At 33.9% G+C, this 20,768-nt stretch overlaps 1 protein-coding gene across 1 annotated transcript in view; it reads right to left on the reverse strand.

Moving 5' to 3' along the window:
- Nucleotides 1-20,768, reverse strand: part of LOC140452084 (A-type potassium channel modulatory protein KCNIP2-like) — a 294,909-nt gene that overhangs the window by 118,607 nt on the left and 155,534 nt on the right. Inside the window, exon 2 of the mRNA XM_072546140.1 lies at nt 8,668-8,792. Within this exon, the coding sequence (XP_072402241.1) occupies nt 8,668-8,792 (125 nt within the window). The remainder of the gene's footprint in view (nt 1-8,667; nt 8,793-20,768) is intronic.

Genomic DNA, 20,768 nt, shown 5'->3' on the forward strand with positions numbered 1-20,768 from the left:
TGCTGCATCCTCGTGGTTTTGTCCGACTGCTAGGATGCATGTGTCGTCTGCAAATGTCGTAATTGTGTTAGGTTCTAATGATGGAATATCGCTGGTATAGAGCAGGTATAGCACTGGCCCCAGGACACTTCCTTGTGGAACTCCAGCTTTAACTTCTCTTAATTCTGAATATGCTTCCTCATATTTAACTCGAAAGTATCTGTCGGATATATATGATTCTAGTAGTTCAGAATATTGTTTTGGTAAGTAGCATCTCATTTTATGATATAATCCGTCATGCCACACTTTGTCAAAAGCCTGCGCTACATCGTGGAAAATTGCGGAACAGACTTTTCTTTCTTCTAGAGCTTTTTCTACTATATCTGTTATTCTATGCACCTGATCTATCGTTGAGTGGCTTGCTCTAAACCCAAACTGATGATTAGGAATTACATTATTTTTCTCTATAATCGGTTTTAGTCTCTTTAAGAGTAATTTTTCGTATAATTTAGCCATGACAGGTAACAGTGAAATAGGCCTATATGAAGAAGCTTCTTGTGGAGGTTTTCCTGGTTTTAGTGTCATTATAATTTCTGCCACCTTCCATATCGTTGGTACGTACCTCAGTCTAAAGGAAGCGTTTATAAAATGTGTTAATTTTATTATAGCTTTCCTTGGAAGTTGCTTTAACACTTCCCCAGTAATTAGATCAAATCCAGGAGCTTTCTTTGGATTTATATTTTCTTTTATTTCCAAATATACTTCTTTTAAAGTTACAGGGCTAATCTCCATTTCATCTTGATCAGGGAGCTTCCAGTTAAGTATTTGTTGTTCTTAATTACGTTGAAAAGTATTTTCTAGGTGGTCAGCAAACCTGTTGGCCTTTTGTATATTGCTTCTTGCCCAGCTACCATTAGTATTTCTAATTGGTGGATTCTGTAAGATTGGCCTTTTTAATCGTTTGGTAGCCTTCCACAATGAGTAATCAGTAGCGCTATCATTTGATAGTTCACTTAGGTAGATGCTAACCGATTCGTTTTTAATTTTTTGAATTTCTCTTTTTAATTTTTGTGTGGCATTATTTAATTTCGTTTTATCAACTGGTGCTCTAGACTGATGCCACTTGCGTCTCAGCTTTCTTTTTTCGGTTATCATTTCTCTGATTTCTTTCGGGTAGTTATTTCCTTTTATTCTTTCGACACTGTTCGTGCTGTTGTTCCAAGCAGCTTGTTGTACATTTTTATTGAGTAATTCTACTTCTTCCTCTAGTTGATCAACAGTTCTTAATGGAACTGAGAGGTTAATCTTCTCTTCAAGGTCTATCTGGAAACTTTTTCAGTCAGTATTATTGTTAACAAGTCTAGGGGGACTTTCTTTTTTGATAACAGTGTCATTGAGTGTGAGAATAATTGGAGAATGGTCCGAGTTCATTTCCAATGCCTCTTCTATCTCTATGTGATTTGTTGAAATATTTGGGCCTGAAATTCTTTAGTTCTGCATCCCATTTCCTGATAGTGCATAATATTTTCTTTGATTATTACTGCACTACCTCCTTTGCTGCATTATCAAGGTGAGTAGTATGATAAGTTTTATAACTCCTAAATCTAATATATGACTCATTCGTAAAATGGGTTTCAGAAATGAGGCATATGTCTATTTTTTCTATATCTAGTATCGCTTGTAGTTCTTGCTGATGTTTCAAGATGCTATTTGCATTCCATTCTACTATTCGTAAACTACCCGCCATTACCAAGTCTTTTAGGTATAGCTCCTTTGGTGCTATATTCTATTCTGGTTATAAGCTCACCCAGGTTAGTTAATCTCTCTAATATTTTCTGTAGTGTTTTTTTTTTTTTTTTATTTATTTACGCTGCAACCACAAGGGTTATTAGCGACCTAAAAAATATAATACAGGTAAAGGTAGAAAAAATTACAATAATTGATACAGTTCTGAGTCTTTAAGATAACTTATTGTGTTTTTTAATATCCATGTTTTTTCCTAAGACTTGTGATGGAACAGACATGAAGTCAACAGTGATATTATTATCCTTTAGAGGAATTATTTACCGATGAGTCGGAATCTTCTTCCGATAATGAAGTTTTCACTGTAGAGAGTAAACCTATATGTTTGCCAAGTTTTCGTATTAATTTGGTGCTTATGGTTTTCATTCTTTTGTCGATGTAGTATGAATGTAATTCCATTAAAAACTTTATAAGTACATAAGAGTCTTCTGAGTACAATTTTGTTACGCTGATTATGTCTTTTGATCCTTGTATATTTTCGAATAGATCCACTACTTGATCGAAGCTTAACAATTGCTTTTCCCTTTCTACATATTCTCTAACTGGTTTCAATAATGTTTGGAGATTTGGTATATCATTTCTTAAGTTTTTGTCATCAGTTTTGGTTTTTTTCTTTAATTGAAGCTTAGGTTTTTCAAAGTTTTCTTCGGAGGGTGGCGTGATTGCATCTTCTAGGGTTCTTTTTCCGGTTGCTTTGTTTGAAGTTACTTTGGGTTCGTAAGAATTCAAATGTGTATTTTTATTTAGAGGTAAGTGTTGACTTGTTTCGGATAAGGTTGATTTATGTTTTTGGGTATTAGAGGATGACTCAGACGATGTAGGTGTTGCGATTGTAGTGTTAACTGAAGAAGTGGTCAAATGTATGGATGTATTTTGTAGTGAGCACTGTTGGGTTTGGTTTATTGATAAATTTGGGATTGCTACTCTTTGTAATGTGGTTTGAGAAGACGTAGTAAGTGTGGAGGGAGTGGTATTTGAGATTGCGGGAGTATTTTGTAGATTATCTTGTTGAGTATGATTTATTGATGAATTTTGTCTTATTTCTGTTTGCATTGCACTATCATTGTGAGGATGGTTAGGAGGTGAAATATTTGGACAATTAGCTGCCTGGTGTCCAGTTAATTTGCATTTGAAACAATTTTCGTTTTGGGCTATAAATATGCGGTATGATGTTTGTTCCAACTCGATAATAAAAGATTCAGGTAGTACAAAGTTGTCTGGAAAAGGTGAAACGAAAATTTGTCTTCGGAAGCTTAGAATATGACTAAAGGCAGGATTGGTTGCTCCTATCCGTAGATATGATATGTCTGAGAGAGGATTTAAACCTAGTTTTATTAATTCGTCCATTATTATGTTAGAAGGTATGCTTGGACATACATTGGACAGAATTAAGCGGACTGATGGAGTTATTAATCTTCTCGCTTCTAGTATATTTCCATTTACTATTATTTTTTTTGTTTCTGCTATGAATTTATCTACTAGGTTTTTGGATGATAGATATATGCATATTCTACCGTTTGATATACGGGATGCGAAAATTATATTTTTTGGTTCTATATGCTGACTCAATCCTTCAAGATAGTCATTAATTGTACAATTCTCTAGAGTGTTAAACAAAATAGCTTGATCTCTGTTTGGGATTAATATACTACGTGGTTGACTAACTGCTTTTGAGTATGATGCATTTTGTGGTAGCTGATTGGAAGAGGACATCTTTTAAATGGATTTTAAAATCCGACTAAAACCGATGCTGTTTTACAGCTTTCGTTGTGATACCAGTTCATGTAAATTGGATAATACTTATAACTGATTGCAGTTGTTTACTTAAATATATAAATCCAAATAGATGAAAAAAGTATATTTTATCTACTCACGATTCCAATATTCAGTATACAAATCACTTTCACTTTTATACTTAATTACTTTTCTTAAGTTATTAAACCACTAAAAAATTAACTTCTTTGCGAGCTATTTTAGATTAGACTCGAACATGATTTTGCAATAAGTTCTTGTTTTGTTTTCTTCTTGTTTTAGATTTTCTACAGGTTTTGGATGCATTCTTTGTGGTTGTCTGGGGGTCTGTTTCTTGTTATATTTATCTTTTATTTTTTGTATTTCCTTTGCCACGATACATCCTCTATAGTTAGCCAGATGCCCTTCTCCACAGTGGATACATTTAGGTTTTGCGTCCTTGGGTTTCTCACATTTGGTTGTTAGGTGTTTTCCTGTGCAGCGGAGACATCTTGGTTCTTTCGCACCTTGTGTGTGTCCATATGCCTGACATCTCTTACATTAAGGTACCAATTTTGATTTTCTTAGCGGAAGTATTTGTATTTTTACGCTCATGATATCTGAGATCTTATAGATTCTATTGATATTTTCGTCATATCTGAATACCAACCTAAACCTATTTAGTGGTTGCTTTGTTTTGTATTTTAATTTCGGTATGACATTTATTATCTTGAATCCTTAATTAGTTAAATCGTTCATGATCGAATCTTTACTGGATGAATGATGTAACTTATTAACCATAACTTTAATGGGTCAGTTTTGCTTATTTTCATACGTATGCCATGGATAATTTACTTCAGTCAACTTTTTCGTTAATTTTCTGAAGTCTTCTTTACTATCGACATTAATTTTAGCGCTCTTGTCTCCAAGTACTTTTATCTGGAATTTAGCAGTATGTAGTCTGACTAATTCAATAAATTGTCTAAATTTGGCAATACTCTCCACAATTATTGAAGGTGGGATTTGTGTTTTTCTAGGTTTTTCTTCTCTTTGTTGGACATATGACTCTGTTTGTGGTGGGGTCAATGATGTATCCATTTTACGTTTTTTGAAGTTTTTGACACGTATCCACTCTATCTCCTCAGCTAATTCCTCCTCGTCAGTATTCTTCTCTTAGGTTCTTTCTATTTTTTCACAGACAAGTTTTTCTCTAGATCTGCAAATTTTAATTGCAAGCTTTCATTTAATTTTTGTAAGTTATCTAGCTGGAGTTGGAGCTGATTTACCCTATCCGTAGCGTAAATCTTCTTCATTTCCGTCTGTTTCCATGCCGTGTACAGCATCTGTTCATTCTGGGATCTTGCATAATTTTTCTGAAAGAGGGTACTATTTTGTTGTATTAACAGTACCTCGTTAGGTGTTTGCGGACCCGCATTTTGTTGAATCATTTTAGCAAGAACCGACAATTATAGCAGTCACTAGGTGCCCTTCATTATTTCTAACCAAGCGCCCGGACTATAAACAATTTAAAAGTAATTTGGATTTATCTTACCAGTTTTTGTCACTTATCTATTTTCGACTTAATTATCAAATGCTAATTAGCAGACACGGAAACACCCAACCTTTATGATACGAGGTTTAATGAATACAATTATTAGATTTTATTGAATACACCAATTGTTTCAAAAAGTCAATTACAGGACTGATATATTTGACACGGTATTAAAATCAATACGTTCTCAAAAATGGGTTTAATAATAAACACCAATACAACGAAATACATGAAAATAGGTACGCAACCACAAATACTACGGCCACTTGTTATAGAAAACGACGCCATCGAAGCAGTTAACGAATTTGTATACGTTCGTCAATACTGAAAATGATACTACCGCAGAGATAAACCGCAGAATTTGCACGACTTATAGATGCTATTTTGGGCTTAATCTCCTTTTTAAATCTACAGTTATATCAAGAAATACAAAAGTAAAACTCTACAAAACAATAATACGCCCAGTCCTAACATATGGTGAAATATCATAAATGAAAAATGGTGTCTGGAGAAGACGATACAACTTCGAACTCTATAGAATATACCAGGAACCAGATATCGTAAAACACATTAAGATAGGACGTCTAAGGTGAGTAGGCCATGTAATGCGGATGGAGCAAACCGACCCAGCTAGAAAAACGCTCCTTGATAGACCTATTGGTCAAAGAAGAAGAGGAAGACCCAGAACAAGATTCATAGATAACATAGATCAAGATATGAGAAATATGGAAATACGTGCTTGGCGGAAGAAGGCGATGGAGAGGGACGACTGGCAAACAATTCTTGGGGAGGTTAGGACTCACACAGGGTTGTAAAGCCAAAATAATGACACTAAACACATTGCAATATTTATTAGTGAAGGTGTTACTTTATAAAAAATTATCCGGGTTACAGTAGACTGAGGATGAATGCGAAAGAGTTAGTTGCATTCGTCTGCGATAAAGAGATGGTGCGCCGAGTTCTGCGTAAATACTATCTGTAAGTCTGCTCCTAAATGCTCGCAATAGACCGTTCGTATGAATTACATCTCTAGTTTTTTTAAGAGTTTTTTTTCAGATGAATAAGCTTTGCAACCATAGTCCAGTTTAGATCGAATTAAAGATTTGTATACTAGTAACATAGTGTTTTGGTTGGAAGCCCATTTCTTATGTGTTTTTAAAAGATTCAGTCTTGAGTAGCAAGTTAAATTTAACTCTTTTATCAGCACTTTCCAACACAGTTTGTTGTTCAAATGCATTCCTAAGAATATTAAATGAGAACAGAAAGTTATTGATTTTCCATACAAGGTAATATTTGTATTTGTATTTGAGGAAAAAATGCCTTTGGTTTTGAAAGTAGAAAGTTCAAAGCCAGTGTTCAAAAACCAAGTATCTAATTTATTTCTGAGTGATGGATTTGTGAAAAGAAATTTGAAACTAAGTGGAAAGGACCTGTTACTTAAAAAAAAATTAAAAACCATAGAAAGTTTCCCAGTATGTTCCATTCGTATAATCTACGTAGTGTATTGTTTTTCCGTGCAGTATTAAAAACATTTTTTTATTAAAAAAAGGGCCATACATTTTCTGTTAGTTGCAAATGGTTCTAGTATATCGTTTTCTATTTCCAGAATGTTGTCACTATCTGAACGAATATGTCTAAATCTGTTTTCCTCACTAAGCAGCAAGTTATCCTTTTCTAATATCCACATCAATCTATAATTTATTATTTTCTCCATAAGTTAGCTCATAGAGCAGGTAATGGATATTGGTCTGTACGATTCCACTTCAGAGCGGGGTGTCTTCTGTTTTAGGAGAGAGAAAATATAGACTCTAGACCAGATTGAAGGAAAACACCGCTTTTCCCATACGAAGTTGAATATCTTTAGTAAGTGAATTTTCCCTGTCTCGAGAAGGTTTTTTAGAAATATAGGTAAGATATCGTCAGGTCCAAAACGAGTCGTTAAGACTGGAAAATGCCATATTTCAGGTGAGACGGGAAGGAAAGCAAGTAGGACACCAGAAAGTAAAGTGATGAAAGTTAAAGAATAAGGATATTCTGGATGAGTACTTTAAAAAGTTGCCAAATGATGGACACCAGAGGAGAGACAGAAGATCCTGGATCTCAAATGAGAATGTATTACTGGGGATAGCGAGAGGTGAGGTTATCGAGTCATTAAATAGGATGAAGAATGGTGAAGTAGTAGGACCTGATGGAACACCTGTGAAGGTTTGAAAGGCTTTAGGAGATGAAGAGACTGATATTTTGTGGCAAATCATGAGTAGGATATATGAGAAAGAAAGGATGCCTATTGCATGGGGAAAGAGTGTGATTGTATAAAGATAACGGGGACATTCACGACTGTAAGAACTACAGAGGGATGAAGTTAATGTCGCACACAATGAAAATTTGGGAGAGAACACTAAAGTGAAGGTTAAGGAGAAAGGCATGGATGGGAGAAGAACAGTTCGAGTTTAAGCCAGGGAGGAGGACAACGGATGCTTTGTTTACTTTAAGACAGTTGGTAGACAAATACAGCGAGGAAAAAAGCTATATTTGGTACAACACAGTCCCTAGACAAGAGATATTGAGAAATATCAGAGAGAAATGAGTTCTTGAGAAGTAAGTAAGGCTCGTGAAGGATATGTACGAGAAAGCGTACACCTTGCGTCGGATTGACGGAAAGTTTTCCAGTAACGGTTCGTTTGCATTAAGGCTATTTACTGAGTCCCTACCTATTTAATCTTGTTATATATGTACTGATAGAGAAACTCAGGAAAGAATACTTCTTGGTTAATGCTCTTTGCTGATGATATCGTCTTAGTAGAGGAGAGCAAAAATATGTTAGAGAAGTTGCAAGGTTGAAGAAGAGCTATTGAAAAGGGAGGACTTAAAATTATCAGGTTGAAAACAAAGTATATGTGGTTAGAAGGTAGAGAAAAGGTTGGCGACATGGAATTGCTTGAAGAAAAACAAGAGATTAGGAAAATTTAAATACCTGGACTCCTACATTCCGGAAAATGGGACACTATGGGAAGAGCTGAAAGGAAAGATATACAAGAGTTTGGTAAGACCTGTGTTGGTGTACGGCTATAAAGAAGATTCAGGAAAAGAAGATGGAGGCAGCTGAAATGAAAAGTAAGACGAAGAGTAAGGAACACACACCTTTGAAAAGGGAGAAGCTGAAGAAGAAGAAGTTTCGCCACTTTTTTTATTCTCATTTTTAATTATCTGTCTTTATGTTTTTTTTGCAAATCTTCTACTGATCCATTTTTTCTTGGTGGATATGCTTATGAAGATGATTACCAAGCATCTTCTTACATTAGACAAATTGAAAGGCAAGGGAAAATATTATTATCATTATATTAATTTGTTTTCATCAAAAATATTTCAGGATACTTGGTAAACATCCTGTATAAAAAATTTAGGAATTAAATTTATGCCATTTGCAACGAGAACGGAAAAGACCTCTAACAACTCCGATTCATATTAGAAGTAATGGAAAATTTTCAAAGAGAGAAAAATAGAAATAGACAACTTTTCTAAATCCTAAAATGTATATCGTAGAGTCATCAAAGAAGGACTTAGTTCTCTTAAAGTTTATTCCATTTTTATTCTAAACTTACTTGTTTGAAACCTCTGTACATCAGCTGAATCTCTTTCCTAGTAAACTTTGTTTTGAGGGCCAATTTATGCAATTCCTCAGGTCGATAACGCGCTATGTGAAAACTAAACTCATCATTTTCATCGTCTGAAACAAAGATATATTCCATAAGAAAAAAGTCAATTGTATTAATAAAACTGTTTTTCATTTGTATATAAACAATGTGTATAATCATTTTTATATTAGCTCGAGGAAATAAGATTTCTCTCGGGACTGTGATAAATCCAGGTATCTACAATTTTTTAGTTATTATAGACCTATATAAAGAAAATCTATATGTTTTCTACAGAGATTTTGGCGTCTTCATTTAATTATTAACATTTTAGTGTAAAAAATTCACTTTATTTGCTTACCATTAAAATCTGCTTATTATTTGAGGTAAAATTACAAAACTTTATCTTTTAAAATATAAAAAAGCTTGAAAATGGCGATTGCTAAAACTTATTAGCAAGTAAAATTAATTTGTTGCTACGAAAGATGCAAAAAAGGCAAAATCGTTAATTATTTATAACCATTATAAAAATCAACCTTGATATTTTTTATTGTGTACAAAGTTGTAGTGTATTGTAGCCCTTAAGAAACCCTTAAAATTTCAGATCGATTCATCAATTAGTTCAAGTTATTTGTTTATCCCAGAGATTTTTTTTTGCAAAATAATGAAGATACGTAATTACAAGCATATCAAATAAAAGTTTAAAAGTTAAATTATCAATATGTACATTTGTACATATCAAAAATATAACGCAAAATCCATCTGCAAAATTACTTTTACTTTTGATTTATAAGCATTTAAATAACTTTTTAACTATTGCTCGTAGATAAAATCTTGTTTGGTAATATTTGAAAAGCTGATAATTTTTACCCAAAAGAAAGAAATAGAAAGTCCTACTGGGACGATTAGATAAAAAGTAGGAATTTTTTTTGACTAATGTTATTGCAAAAAAAGGTTTCTGGAAAAAACAAATAGACTAACTTTTAAACTAATTGATGATCGATCTGATGAATTTTTGAGGGTTTGTTAAGGACCACGGGCATTTATTATTTTGCTCCGGCGGTCAGATTTTAATACCCTACAGAAAAGGGTCAGAGGTAAATTCGCTCCCGCCATATATTACTTAGAAAAGATGATTTAAAAATACCTTTAGAGTTACACAATGGATGATAATGAATAGCCAGGATCAGCATAAATAGAGAATGTTGTCTTTATAGAGCAGGTACTTTGATACATTTTATTAGTAAAATTTTTAATAAATATTTCGCAGGTAACTTTGTAGTTACCTACATACAAAACTACTTACTTAAAATTCTGTAAGGATATTATCACTGAAGTATTATGATATAAGAGCTCGTATTACCTTATTCAATATTTGCACAGACAGTGATGAAGAAAGAGAAGAAGATGTAATTCGTCTCCTATATAATAGAGAAGTTCCCCTACCAAAACAACAAAAAGGAAATCAGAATAGATGGACAACTTAGAGAACCTATAGAAATAGGCAGCGGAATAAGACAAGGGGTCATTGAGCACCATGCTCTTCAATTTGATCATGGACGAAATCATCAAAAGCGTTAACAAAGCAAGATGATACAGAATAAGAAACCAAGAAATAAAAATACTTTGTTACGAAGACGACGCAATATTGATAGCCCAAGATGAAGATAGTCTGCAAAGACTGGTCCACAGATTTAACATAAGAGCAAAAGAATTTAATATGATAATCTCATCTCAAAAAACTAAAACAATAGTAGTCAGCAAAAAACCAACCAAATGTAAAATAGAAATTGATAGAATTAGTATTGAATAAGTAATGGAAATAAAATACCTGGTAATTACACTGTCTAGCTATGGCGACCTGGACAAAGAAGTGATCGATCAAGTACAAAAAGCAAATAGACTGGCAGAATGCCTTAATAATATTATATGGCGAAACAGACACATTAAAACTGAGATGAAGTCAAGAATTTATATAGCCAGTGTAAGACCAATAATGACATATGCCTCAAAAACAAGACCCGACACAGCCACAACGCAAAGGCTACTTGAAACGGCAGAGATGAGAGTACTGAGAAGAATTACAGGAAATACGTGAGATTGAAAGAGAAGTGAGGATACTAGAAGAAAAAGTAACGTACAAGGTATAAATGAATGGACACAAAATAAAAGAATGGAATAGCCTAATAAGCAGAATGGAGGAGACCTTTGTCGTCAAAATAGCAAGAGATAAATCACCAATCGGCAGAAGAAGTATTGGAAAACCGCGCAAAAGATGAAGTGACACTTTCCATAAAGGTATTAATCCGCCAATTAACAAGCAGAATTGCTTATAAAGATGAAGAATAAGAAGAAAGTGCAAGTGATATATTTCTTAGAAAAGATTGGTAATTGGTATTCTACCTGAAATTTTATAATAAAAAATTTTTAAGCGCAAAGGTCACTTTTATGCTAGTTATTGACACTTACAAGTATAAATTACAAGCATAACAAAATGCTTGTTAATAATATTAAACGTTGGTAGTGTTTAGAAAGAAGTTGCAAAGCATTTGTTAAAACTCTAAATATTTGTAATAGTGTAGTTGAATGTAGTGATAACCACACCCACGATAGTTTATCAAAAACATTGTTAAACCGTCCAAAATTAAGTAATGATGTTTAGCGAAAGGTAATGTACGATTTGTGTGAAAAACCATTTTTTTTTATTTACTTATGCTGTAACCACCAGGGTTATTAGCGACCTAAATATATAATACAGGTAAAGTTAGAAAAAATTACAATAATTGATACAGTCCTGAGTCTTTAAGATAACTTATTGTGTTTTTAATGTTCATGTTTTTTCCTAGGGCTTCCTTTATATTATTTGGTATAGTATGCTTCTTTCTTGCTGCTTCATATGTTTTGCACTGAGTTAGTATATGCTTCACGGAGAGTGTTACTTGACAATTTTCACACATTGGCGGCACAGTTCGCGTAAAGAGGTGTTTATGTGTAAAGTTACTGTGTCCTAGTCGCAAACGTGTTATTCTCACTTGGTCCTGTCTATTCGCTGTGGGTTGGAGCCATGGTTTCACTAATTGTTTGATTTCCTTGAGTTTATTTTGTGATGCACTCCACTTATTTTGCCACGCACTTAACACTTTATGTTTTATTTCTGACTTAAAGTCATCTGAAGAAACCTCATTAATAATGGAGTCCTGGCTGAAGGATGCTAAGCGTGCTAGTTCATCTGCTTCTTCATTTCCTTGTATACCTGAATGTGATGGAACAAACATGAAGTCAACAGTGATCTTATTATTATTTAGAATCTCTATTTCTGATTTGATATGTGAGGCAATTGGATTATTGGTATATAAACGTTTGATAGTGTGAAGTGAGCTTAGTGAATCGGTTATTATGAGAGACGGGGACTGTTTCGACTCTTTTATGTGGATAAGTGCTTGTAATATTGCAAACAACTCCGCAGTATATGACGAAGTAATGGGCTTGAATTTAAATTTTAAGGATGTATTGGGTGTAAGGATGGCTGCACCAACACCGTCTGAAGATTTGGATGCGTCAGTGTATATCTTATAGTGATTTTTATAAGTTTCCATTTCTGTTAAGAATGATTGTTTGATCAGGTCTGTTATAGTCTTACGTTTTTTATATATACTAAGGTTAGTATTAATCTTGGGAATTGCTATTAACCAAGGTGGAGAAGTTAGGAAATTTGTTGGGAGAATTTCAGGAAATTTAAGATGTAGGTCATGAAGGTTTCTTCTAACTCTTTCGTAAAATGGTGGATCTAGTCTTGTTGTAGAGAAAGTGTCTTGAAATCGATCTGTGAACGTATTGGTATAAGTAGGGTGTTCTTTATTACTAGCTATTTTAGAAGCATATGAGAGAGAAAGGTATTTGTATCGTAAACTTAGTGGTGGCTCTCCTGTTAAGCATTGTAAACTTTCAACTGGTGTCGTTCGAAACGCACCTGTAGCTATTCGTAGAGCTGTGTTTTGAACAGTTTCTAATGTTTTCAATACTGATGTTTTACTTGATGAATAAACTATCACACCATAGTCGAGTTTGGATCTAATTAAAGATTTATATACATGTAATAGTGTATTTTGAAAAAATATATAAAATATATATTTTAAATATATATATTTTATATATATATATATATATATATATATATATAAAAATATATAAAATATATAAAACCATTAAAGTTGATATACAGCGAAATTAACGAACTGGCACTGATTTTACTGTAGAAGATATACACTTAAATAGAAAACAATTTATAATATCAAAAAACAAGTTATTCCCAAAATTCCAAAGTGCTTGCAGGAAGTATATGACTCATTGAACACCGTGAAAGTGATAACGAATCAAAAAGAACAATTTTAAATAAAACATAATCCGGTACAAAAATTTGTTGCTTTTTCTTTACACTAAATTGTTAATAATTAAAAAAAGACGCTGAGGTCTCTGTAGAAAACGTTCAGGTTTTTTTATAGGCCTATAATAACTACAAAAAATTTTAATTACCCGAATTTGTAAGAATCCCAAATAGGGTTTTTTTGCTTATTTCCATGTAGTATATACTGATTATTCTGTGTATAAATATAATCTGTGCGTACTTGTAAGAGTATGCTGTAACTAGATTTATTTGGAAATTTACATGTTAGCAATTTCCATTTTAAATTACAGTTAAACCACATGCAGTTTCCTGAAAAGAAAGTATATGTATATCCTACCAAAGGATTCATTTGAAACATGTACTTTTTCTTTAACTTAGGAATATATACTCGTATGCTATGTAAAATAAATAGAAACAGCATGGGATGTAAAAGTTCAGCAAAAATTAAAGTCACTCACTAAAACATAAAAAGTAATGTACCCTTTTTGGGTTTAAATTTCATTTGTAATATAAATTCATATAAATATTGCAAAATGCCTAAATAGTTATGTAACTTTTATCTAACGGAACATAAATCCAATAAAAAAGATTAACCCAAAGTAATCGTCAATAATGTGAAAACTTTTATGTTATTGTTGAAGATATCGATTTGGCAAGTAAAAGAGCAGCGAAATTTAAATTCAGTATCCCAATTTTCAATTTTTTTATTACAGAAAAATATTCTTAAACAAAGTCTTCCCTCAAGGTATAGTCGCAACCGTATAATTTGTTGAGATGACTTTACTGTTTTGATAAAAAAATTTATAGCCCAAATAAGTCAATATGAAAAACAACTATATAATTTTCACAAAAATTCTTCATTCAACTGAATGTTTACATATATATATATATACACTCGCGATCATAAAATCCGGGTCATCTTGAAAATTTCAAGTTTTTTAAATATTTTTGCCTCTGGTGCAGTAATAACCTTTTTTTTGGCTAATGTATTTTTTTATTTGTCATCAATGTTTGTTTTGAAAGAAAAAAAAATGGTTTTTTATTGCTTTTATTGAAAAAAAAAACAGAAAACAAATCAAATTGTTGATAAAACAGACATACGAAAAAAAAATGGAAAATACAAAACGTGGTAAAAAATCAGTGAAATTTCAATGACCAATATCGTGTATTGCCTCCCCTTGTTCTAATAACCTCTTGCAGACGACGGGGTATACTCTCAATTTTTCTCCGGATTACATGTTGTGGTATGTTATTCCACTTTCTCACTAACAGATCCTTAAGCTCCTGTGCGTTGTTAGGATAAAGTGTATGGATTTGAATACGTTTTTTCAAATCGTCCTAGAGATGTTCGATGGGATTCAGGTCCGGGGACCCAGCTGGCCAGGGTACCCTCGTAATTCCAACTTCGTCCAAGTATTACATACTGATCCTGGCAACGTGCGGTCGCACATTGTCCTGCATAATAACGGCGTTTTCTCCAAGCCCTACCATTTTGAGCATAACATGTTCTTCCGGAATCTCCGTAATGTACCTTCGTGCAGTTAGGGACCCATTTTCGATGAAGGGTAATTCTGTGTGGAAGTCGGAAGATATACCTCCCCAAGCCATGACCGAGCCTCCACCAAATGGCATTCTTGGAGCAATGCAAGCTTGTGAAAATCGTTTACCGGTTCTCCTCCAAACTCTTACACGTCCATTGGATCCAGTTAGGCAGAAACGGGATTCATCTGAGAATAACACTTTGCTACAATCGTTAATTCCCCAATGCGCGTATTGTCGAGCAAAAGCTAGTCGTGCAACTCGAGGCACCCGGCGAAGTGGCGGTCCTCTAGCCATTACCCGAGAAGATAGTCAAGAAGAACGAAGTCTTCTTCTGACTGTTGCAACACTATAATTGCGATTTGGTACTTCCTCTAGACGATTTTGATGCATAACCGCAGTTGAGGTCCGGTTTCGTAAAGCCTGAAACACAAGGAAACGGTCATCTAGTGCCTTGGTCGTTCTTCTTCGTCCAGAGCCAGGTCGCCTGGTTAGCAAACTTGCCTCCTGAAAGCGTTGAAGCACTCGTTGAACCGTAGAAAGGCTTACGCCAACAGTTCTTGCGACTTGCCGTTGAGTGTGACCGTCTTCCTCAAGTGCAACAATTTGTACCGTTTTAAGAACAGTCAAAGGCATTTTTGTCAAAAAATAAACACTAATAATGGCACTAATAAACACTAATCGTGGCAATAATAAACGTTTGTCCGTAGCATTTGAACAGAAAGTCGAAGTACAAACGAGACATTTAAAACAAGCGGAGTTACAGGTAGCGTTCATTTTGGGAAGTGTGCACTTTACCGCGAAATCGGCACTATTGGAATTCTTTGTTACAAAGGAAACCGCAACAATTCTCAGAAACATGCATTAGTTTGTATTTGTGTTATTATTATTTACGATAAAGCACGTTAAAAATACAATATAGGTGATTTTCAAGGTGACCCGGATTTTATGATCGCGAGTGTATATATATATATATATATATATATATATATATATATATATATATATATATATATGTATATATATATATATGTATATATATATATATATATATATATATATATATATATATATATATATATATATATAGATATTAGGAAGCTTTCCAACAATAATATTAAACAACAGATGCAGGAGAATTTAAATACCGAAATATCAAAAATCCTTAAAAATAACAATGAACCGCTGGAAAAGTGGAGTGAAATTAAAGAAGAGATTAGGACTTCAAGCACTAAGTTTTTACTACCTGATAAGAGAAAAAAGAAAGACTGGATGACTGCAGAAATCCTTAACATGATGGAAGAGAGACGGATATATAAAACTAAAGATACTGCCAAATACCGTGAAACCTATAGACGAATAAGAGCTGAGATAAGAAAAACTAAAGAGAAATGGTTCTCGGAGAGATGCGAAGAAATCGAACAGTGCGAAAAGGTATACGACTATCACAATATGCATAAGAAGATAAAGGAACTCACAACAAAGAAAAGCTACAATATTTTATCGAAAGGGCTGTGCGATGATAATGGAAATCTACAACTAGACCCCGACAAAATAGTTAGAATCTGGGAAACTTATGTGGAACAACTGTTTAATGATGACCGTCCTAGTAGGTATACACTGAGCAATGATGATACTGGCCCGTCTATTCTAAAATCAGAAGTGGAGAATGCTATAAAGGGTCTTAAAAATAACAAAAGACCAGGCAACGATAACGTATACGGGGAAGTATTGAAAATGCTGTGCGAAACAAATAGTCAATTTCTAGACTCATTCGTCAGACTCTTTAACAATATTTATAACAGCGGGGAGTTTCCTGAAGACTGGCTAGAGTCAACTTTTGTTGCCATATCGAAAAAACTAAAAGCAAAGTCTTGTGATCAACATCGGATGATAAGTCTAATTAACCACATTTCGAAGGCATACACCAAGGTTATTTACAACAGAATAAGCAAAAAATGCGAGGATAACATTGGAGATTCGCAGTTTGGGTTTCGGAATTCTTTTGGGACAAGAGAAGCACTTTTTAGTCTACAGGTACTCATCCAGCGCTGCAGAGATATGAACAAAGACGTGTACATATGCTTTATAGACTACGCAAAAGCATTCGATAACGTAAAGCACGAAAAGATAATTGAAGTTCTCCATAAGATCGGAGTCGACTACAGAGACATTCGAACAATAGCGAGTCTCTATTGGGGTCAAACAGCTAAAGTGAAAGTAGGATCTACATTGACCAATAAAATTGAGATCAAGAAAGGGGTACGACAGGGCTGTATCTTGTCTCCTATTCTCTTTAATATATACTCAGAAAAAGTATTTAAGACAACGCTCGAGGAAAGCACAGAAGGCATAAAAATAAATGGAGAAATAATTAATAACATAAGGTATGCTGATGACACTGTGATTTTAGCAAGTAGCATGGAGGAACTGAGTTGCTTAATGAGTAAGATACAAACAACAAGTGCACAATACGGACTCAGACTAAATATCACAAAAACCAAATGGATGTTAGTAAGCAAAACCCAACAACCACCACAGCAACTGATATTAGACAATGAAAGAATTGAACACGTGGATTCGTACATCTACTTGGGAACAACAGTTAACTCAAATTGGGATCAAGCGAAGGAAATACGTATAAGAGTAGAAAAGGCAAGAGCATCGTTCACTAGCATGAAGCAAATTTTCACCTCTAAAAGCCTCACCCTACCTCTCAAAATTTGACTTCTGAAATGTTATGTATTCCCGGTTTTGTTATATGGAATGGAGGCGTGGACAATGACCGCAACATTGATGAAAAAAGTAGAGACCTTCGAAATGTGGGCTTACCGACGTATATTACGTATATCCTGGACTGAGCATGTGACCAACGAAGAGGTACTACGCCGGATAGGTAAAGAGAGAGAGGTAGGAATAAGTTTAAAGAAAAGAAAGTTGGAATACTTGGGTCACGTTATGAGACATAAAAAATATAGAGTACTACAGCTGATCGTTCAAGGGAAAATAGACAGCAGAAGGGGTCCAGGGAGGAGAAGACACTCGTGGCTCCAAAACTTGCGGCAATGGTTCGGATTGTCATCTGCTGAACTATTCAGATCTGCCGTAAACAAAGTCAGAATAGCCATGTTGATTGCCAACGTTCGGAACGGACAAGGCACATGAAGAAGAAGATACATATATATAATATATATATATATATATATATATATATATATATATATATATATATATATATATAACCTAACCTCCCTTACATATTTGTTTTTCGTTTCTACCCACGATCTCCTTGGTCTTGATCTTGGTCTCTTAATGCCTCTTGAATACTGAATTTTGCCTAGAACATAAATTTTGGCACCCCACAAAAGTTGAAAAAAAATCGAGCAATTTTACCTCCGGACTTTCCCGTAAAAACGCTCGATTTACCAAGAATCGTACGCCGCAGAAAAAAAATGTTTCAATTAAAAAATGTAGCTGAGATAATTTTGAACAAAAATGTTTATTAACATTTTTTGTGTAGAAATTAACCTTTCTCTGAGAAACAACGAGCGACAATTGAAGCGACCGGCGAGTTTGAATGTCAGTTGCACGCGCGAAATTAATGTTAAATCAAATTTAGATCAACTCGATTGTAAAAATTCGATATCTTCTGACCAAAGTGTCATAGCGACAAAAATCAAAAGGTGTTTTAAACGTGAAGAGTGCAGCTTTTGTATGCAATTTTTGTGTTTGCCACAGATGAAGTAAATTTCTATAAATCTGTTTAATAAATAAACGTTGCGCGATTTTTGCCATTTTTTACGATTCTCGTGAGATCAATAAAATTTATTCCTGTCAAAAATTTCCATTTTTAGATGCCACAAATATGAGGGATTTAAAATATGATTAAAAATCGCAGAATTGAAACATTTACATTGGAAACGATCGCATGTCACGGGAAATGCCTCCAAGAAGACGGCTTTGGGTGTAATTTGTATCAGAAGTTAGGTACTTTTAAAAAATGTACTAGGGTAATAAAAAAGAGCAGTTGTAAACGTTTTATATCGTTTGTAATGTGAAAGTTTAAAGTTAGCGTTTTTTAAGCATATTGTGAATACCTCACATTTCTTGCCTACGCTAAAAACTAAAATTTAATGGTATAGGTTTTGGAGATCATCATCATCATCATTGGTGCTACAGCCCTATAAAAGAGACTCGACCTTCCCAAGTCTATTACGCCAGTCAGTTCTATCCATTGCCAACTGTTGCCAGTTTGCTGCGCCTATTTATCTACCATCCTCATCTACACCATCCCTCCATCTGAGTTTTTGGCCTACCCCTACTTCTACTTCCCACAGGTTGCGACATAAGGATTTTTCTAGGAGGGTTGTTCTGCTGTGATCTTGCCAGATGCCCTGCCCATCTTAGTCTTCCTATTTTTATAAAGGATACTACGTCTTTACTACCAAATATATGTTTATATCTGTGATATATCTGATAGGTTTTGCAGATAAGGCTCTACTAATCAACACTTGAGATGCTATGTATTTTCTATACTTTTATATGAAGTCAAAGCCTGGACCTTGAAGGAGGCAACATCCAAACGATTAGAAGCCTTCGAAATGTGGTGCTACCGTCGCATGCTCAGAATTTTCTATATCTATCATGTTACAAACAACACCGTGATTCAACGTATGCATAAAGATCTGGAAATTATGCGTATCGTGAAAATCAGAAAGATGACATACTTAGGGCATGTGATGTGCAATGAGAAGTATCAACTAATTCAACCAATTTTACAAGGCAAGATATAAGACAAAAGATCTCAAGGGCGCAGAAGGACATCGTTGTTGAAGAGCATCAGACATTGGACAGGAATGACTACCATACATATATTTAGAGCAGCTGTCAACAAAGTTGTATAGACCAACGTGATTGCCAACATTCACAGAGGATAGGCACCAAAAGAAGAAGAATCAACACTCCATAGTAACTGGTCAATGAAAAGGATAAATTGTATTGATCTCATAAGAATCATAAAAAATGGCAAAAATCGCGCCACGTTTATTTATTTAACAGCTTTATAAAAACTAAGTTTATTTGCGGCAAAAAACAAAAATTGAATACGAAAGCTGCCCTCTTAACCTTAAAAACGCATCTTGATTTTTGTCAATAGGACACATTTTTGTCATAGGATCAAATAAAAAAAGGTATCGAATTTTTACCATCGAACTAATAAAAATTTTATTAAACATTGATTTCTTGTGCGTAACTGATATGCGTACACCTGATGCCATAGTTCTTGACACTATTCTACTTCCGGTTTTAGCGGAAATACCCTCAAGTAATTTAATTTAAATGGGAAACTCTCTATATTTTGCTGATTTTAAAAGAACTTGTTATTCCTAATTCATAAGTACCAAATTTTATAGAACAAGCTTGTTTCAAAACAAAACAACTGTGGCATACAATCAATTGTGGCATAATCCCATATAAAAATAATATTCAACATAGATATGCCACAAGAAAACAGTTTCAGAACCTTTTTAAGATAAAGGAAAGCCTGGATTATATAATCAACCTCAGTGCATTCTGGTATGCCAATAAACTAACGTTATTAAAAAGTGATTAACTCAACAACGCACTTATGTATTTTAGAGTTATAATTTCTATTAGAAAATCAAATTATGGTTTGACGTTATTTAAATTCATGAACAGCAGTTCAGGAACGCTTACACGTTCGATGCAACAAGTAAAATTCGCTAGGCGCCTAGCGGTAACTGAACCTTGAAATAACTCTGGATTTAATATGAATTAATTGCGAAATTTTTAAGTGGCGTTAACTGGCTTTTCCGGACCGCCACTTGATTATAAACTGATTAAAATTTATTATCATTTCAATGTCTTCTAGAGAGTGCCGAAAAATGACAAAAGCTAATAAAATAGTTTTTGTCAATTTATACAGGGTATTTTTAACCATGAAAATCGCCCTTTTTCATTTTGTTCCAGTTTTAAATTTTTTATACCTTGAAAACAATTGACATTGGAGAAAAATTTCTGTAGACTTTTTTAGTCAGAACACACTTGAGCTTTTATGTTTTTTAAATAAACTAGAGCAATAGTATCATACTATGGCTTTATTAGAAAC

This window comes from Diabrotica undecimpunctata, chromosome 10, assembly GCF_040954645.1.
Source record: "Diabrotica undecimpunctata isolate CICGRU chromosome 10, icDiaUnde3, whole genome shotgun sequence".
Lineage (NCBI taxonomy): Eukaryota > Metazoa > Arthropoda > Insecta > Coleoptera > Chrysomelidae > Diabrotica > Diabrotica undecimpunctata.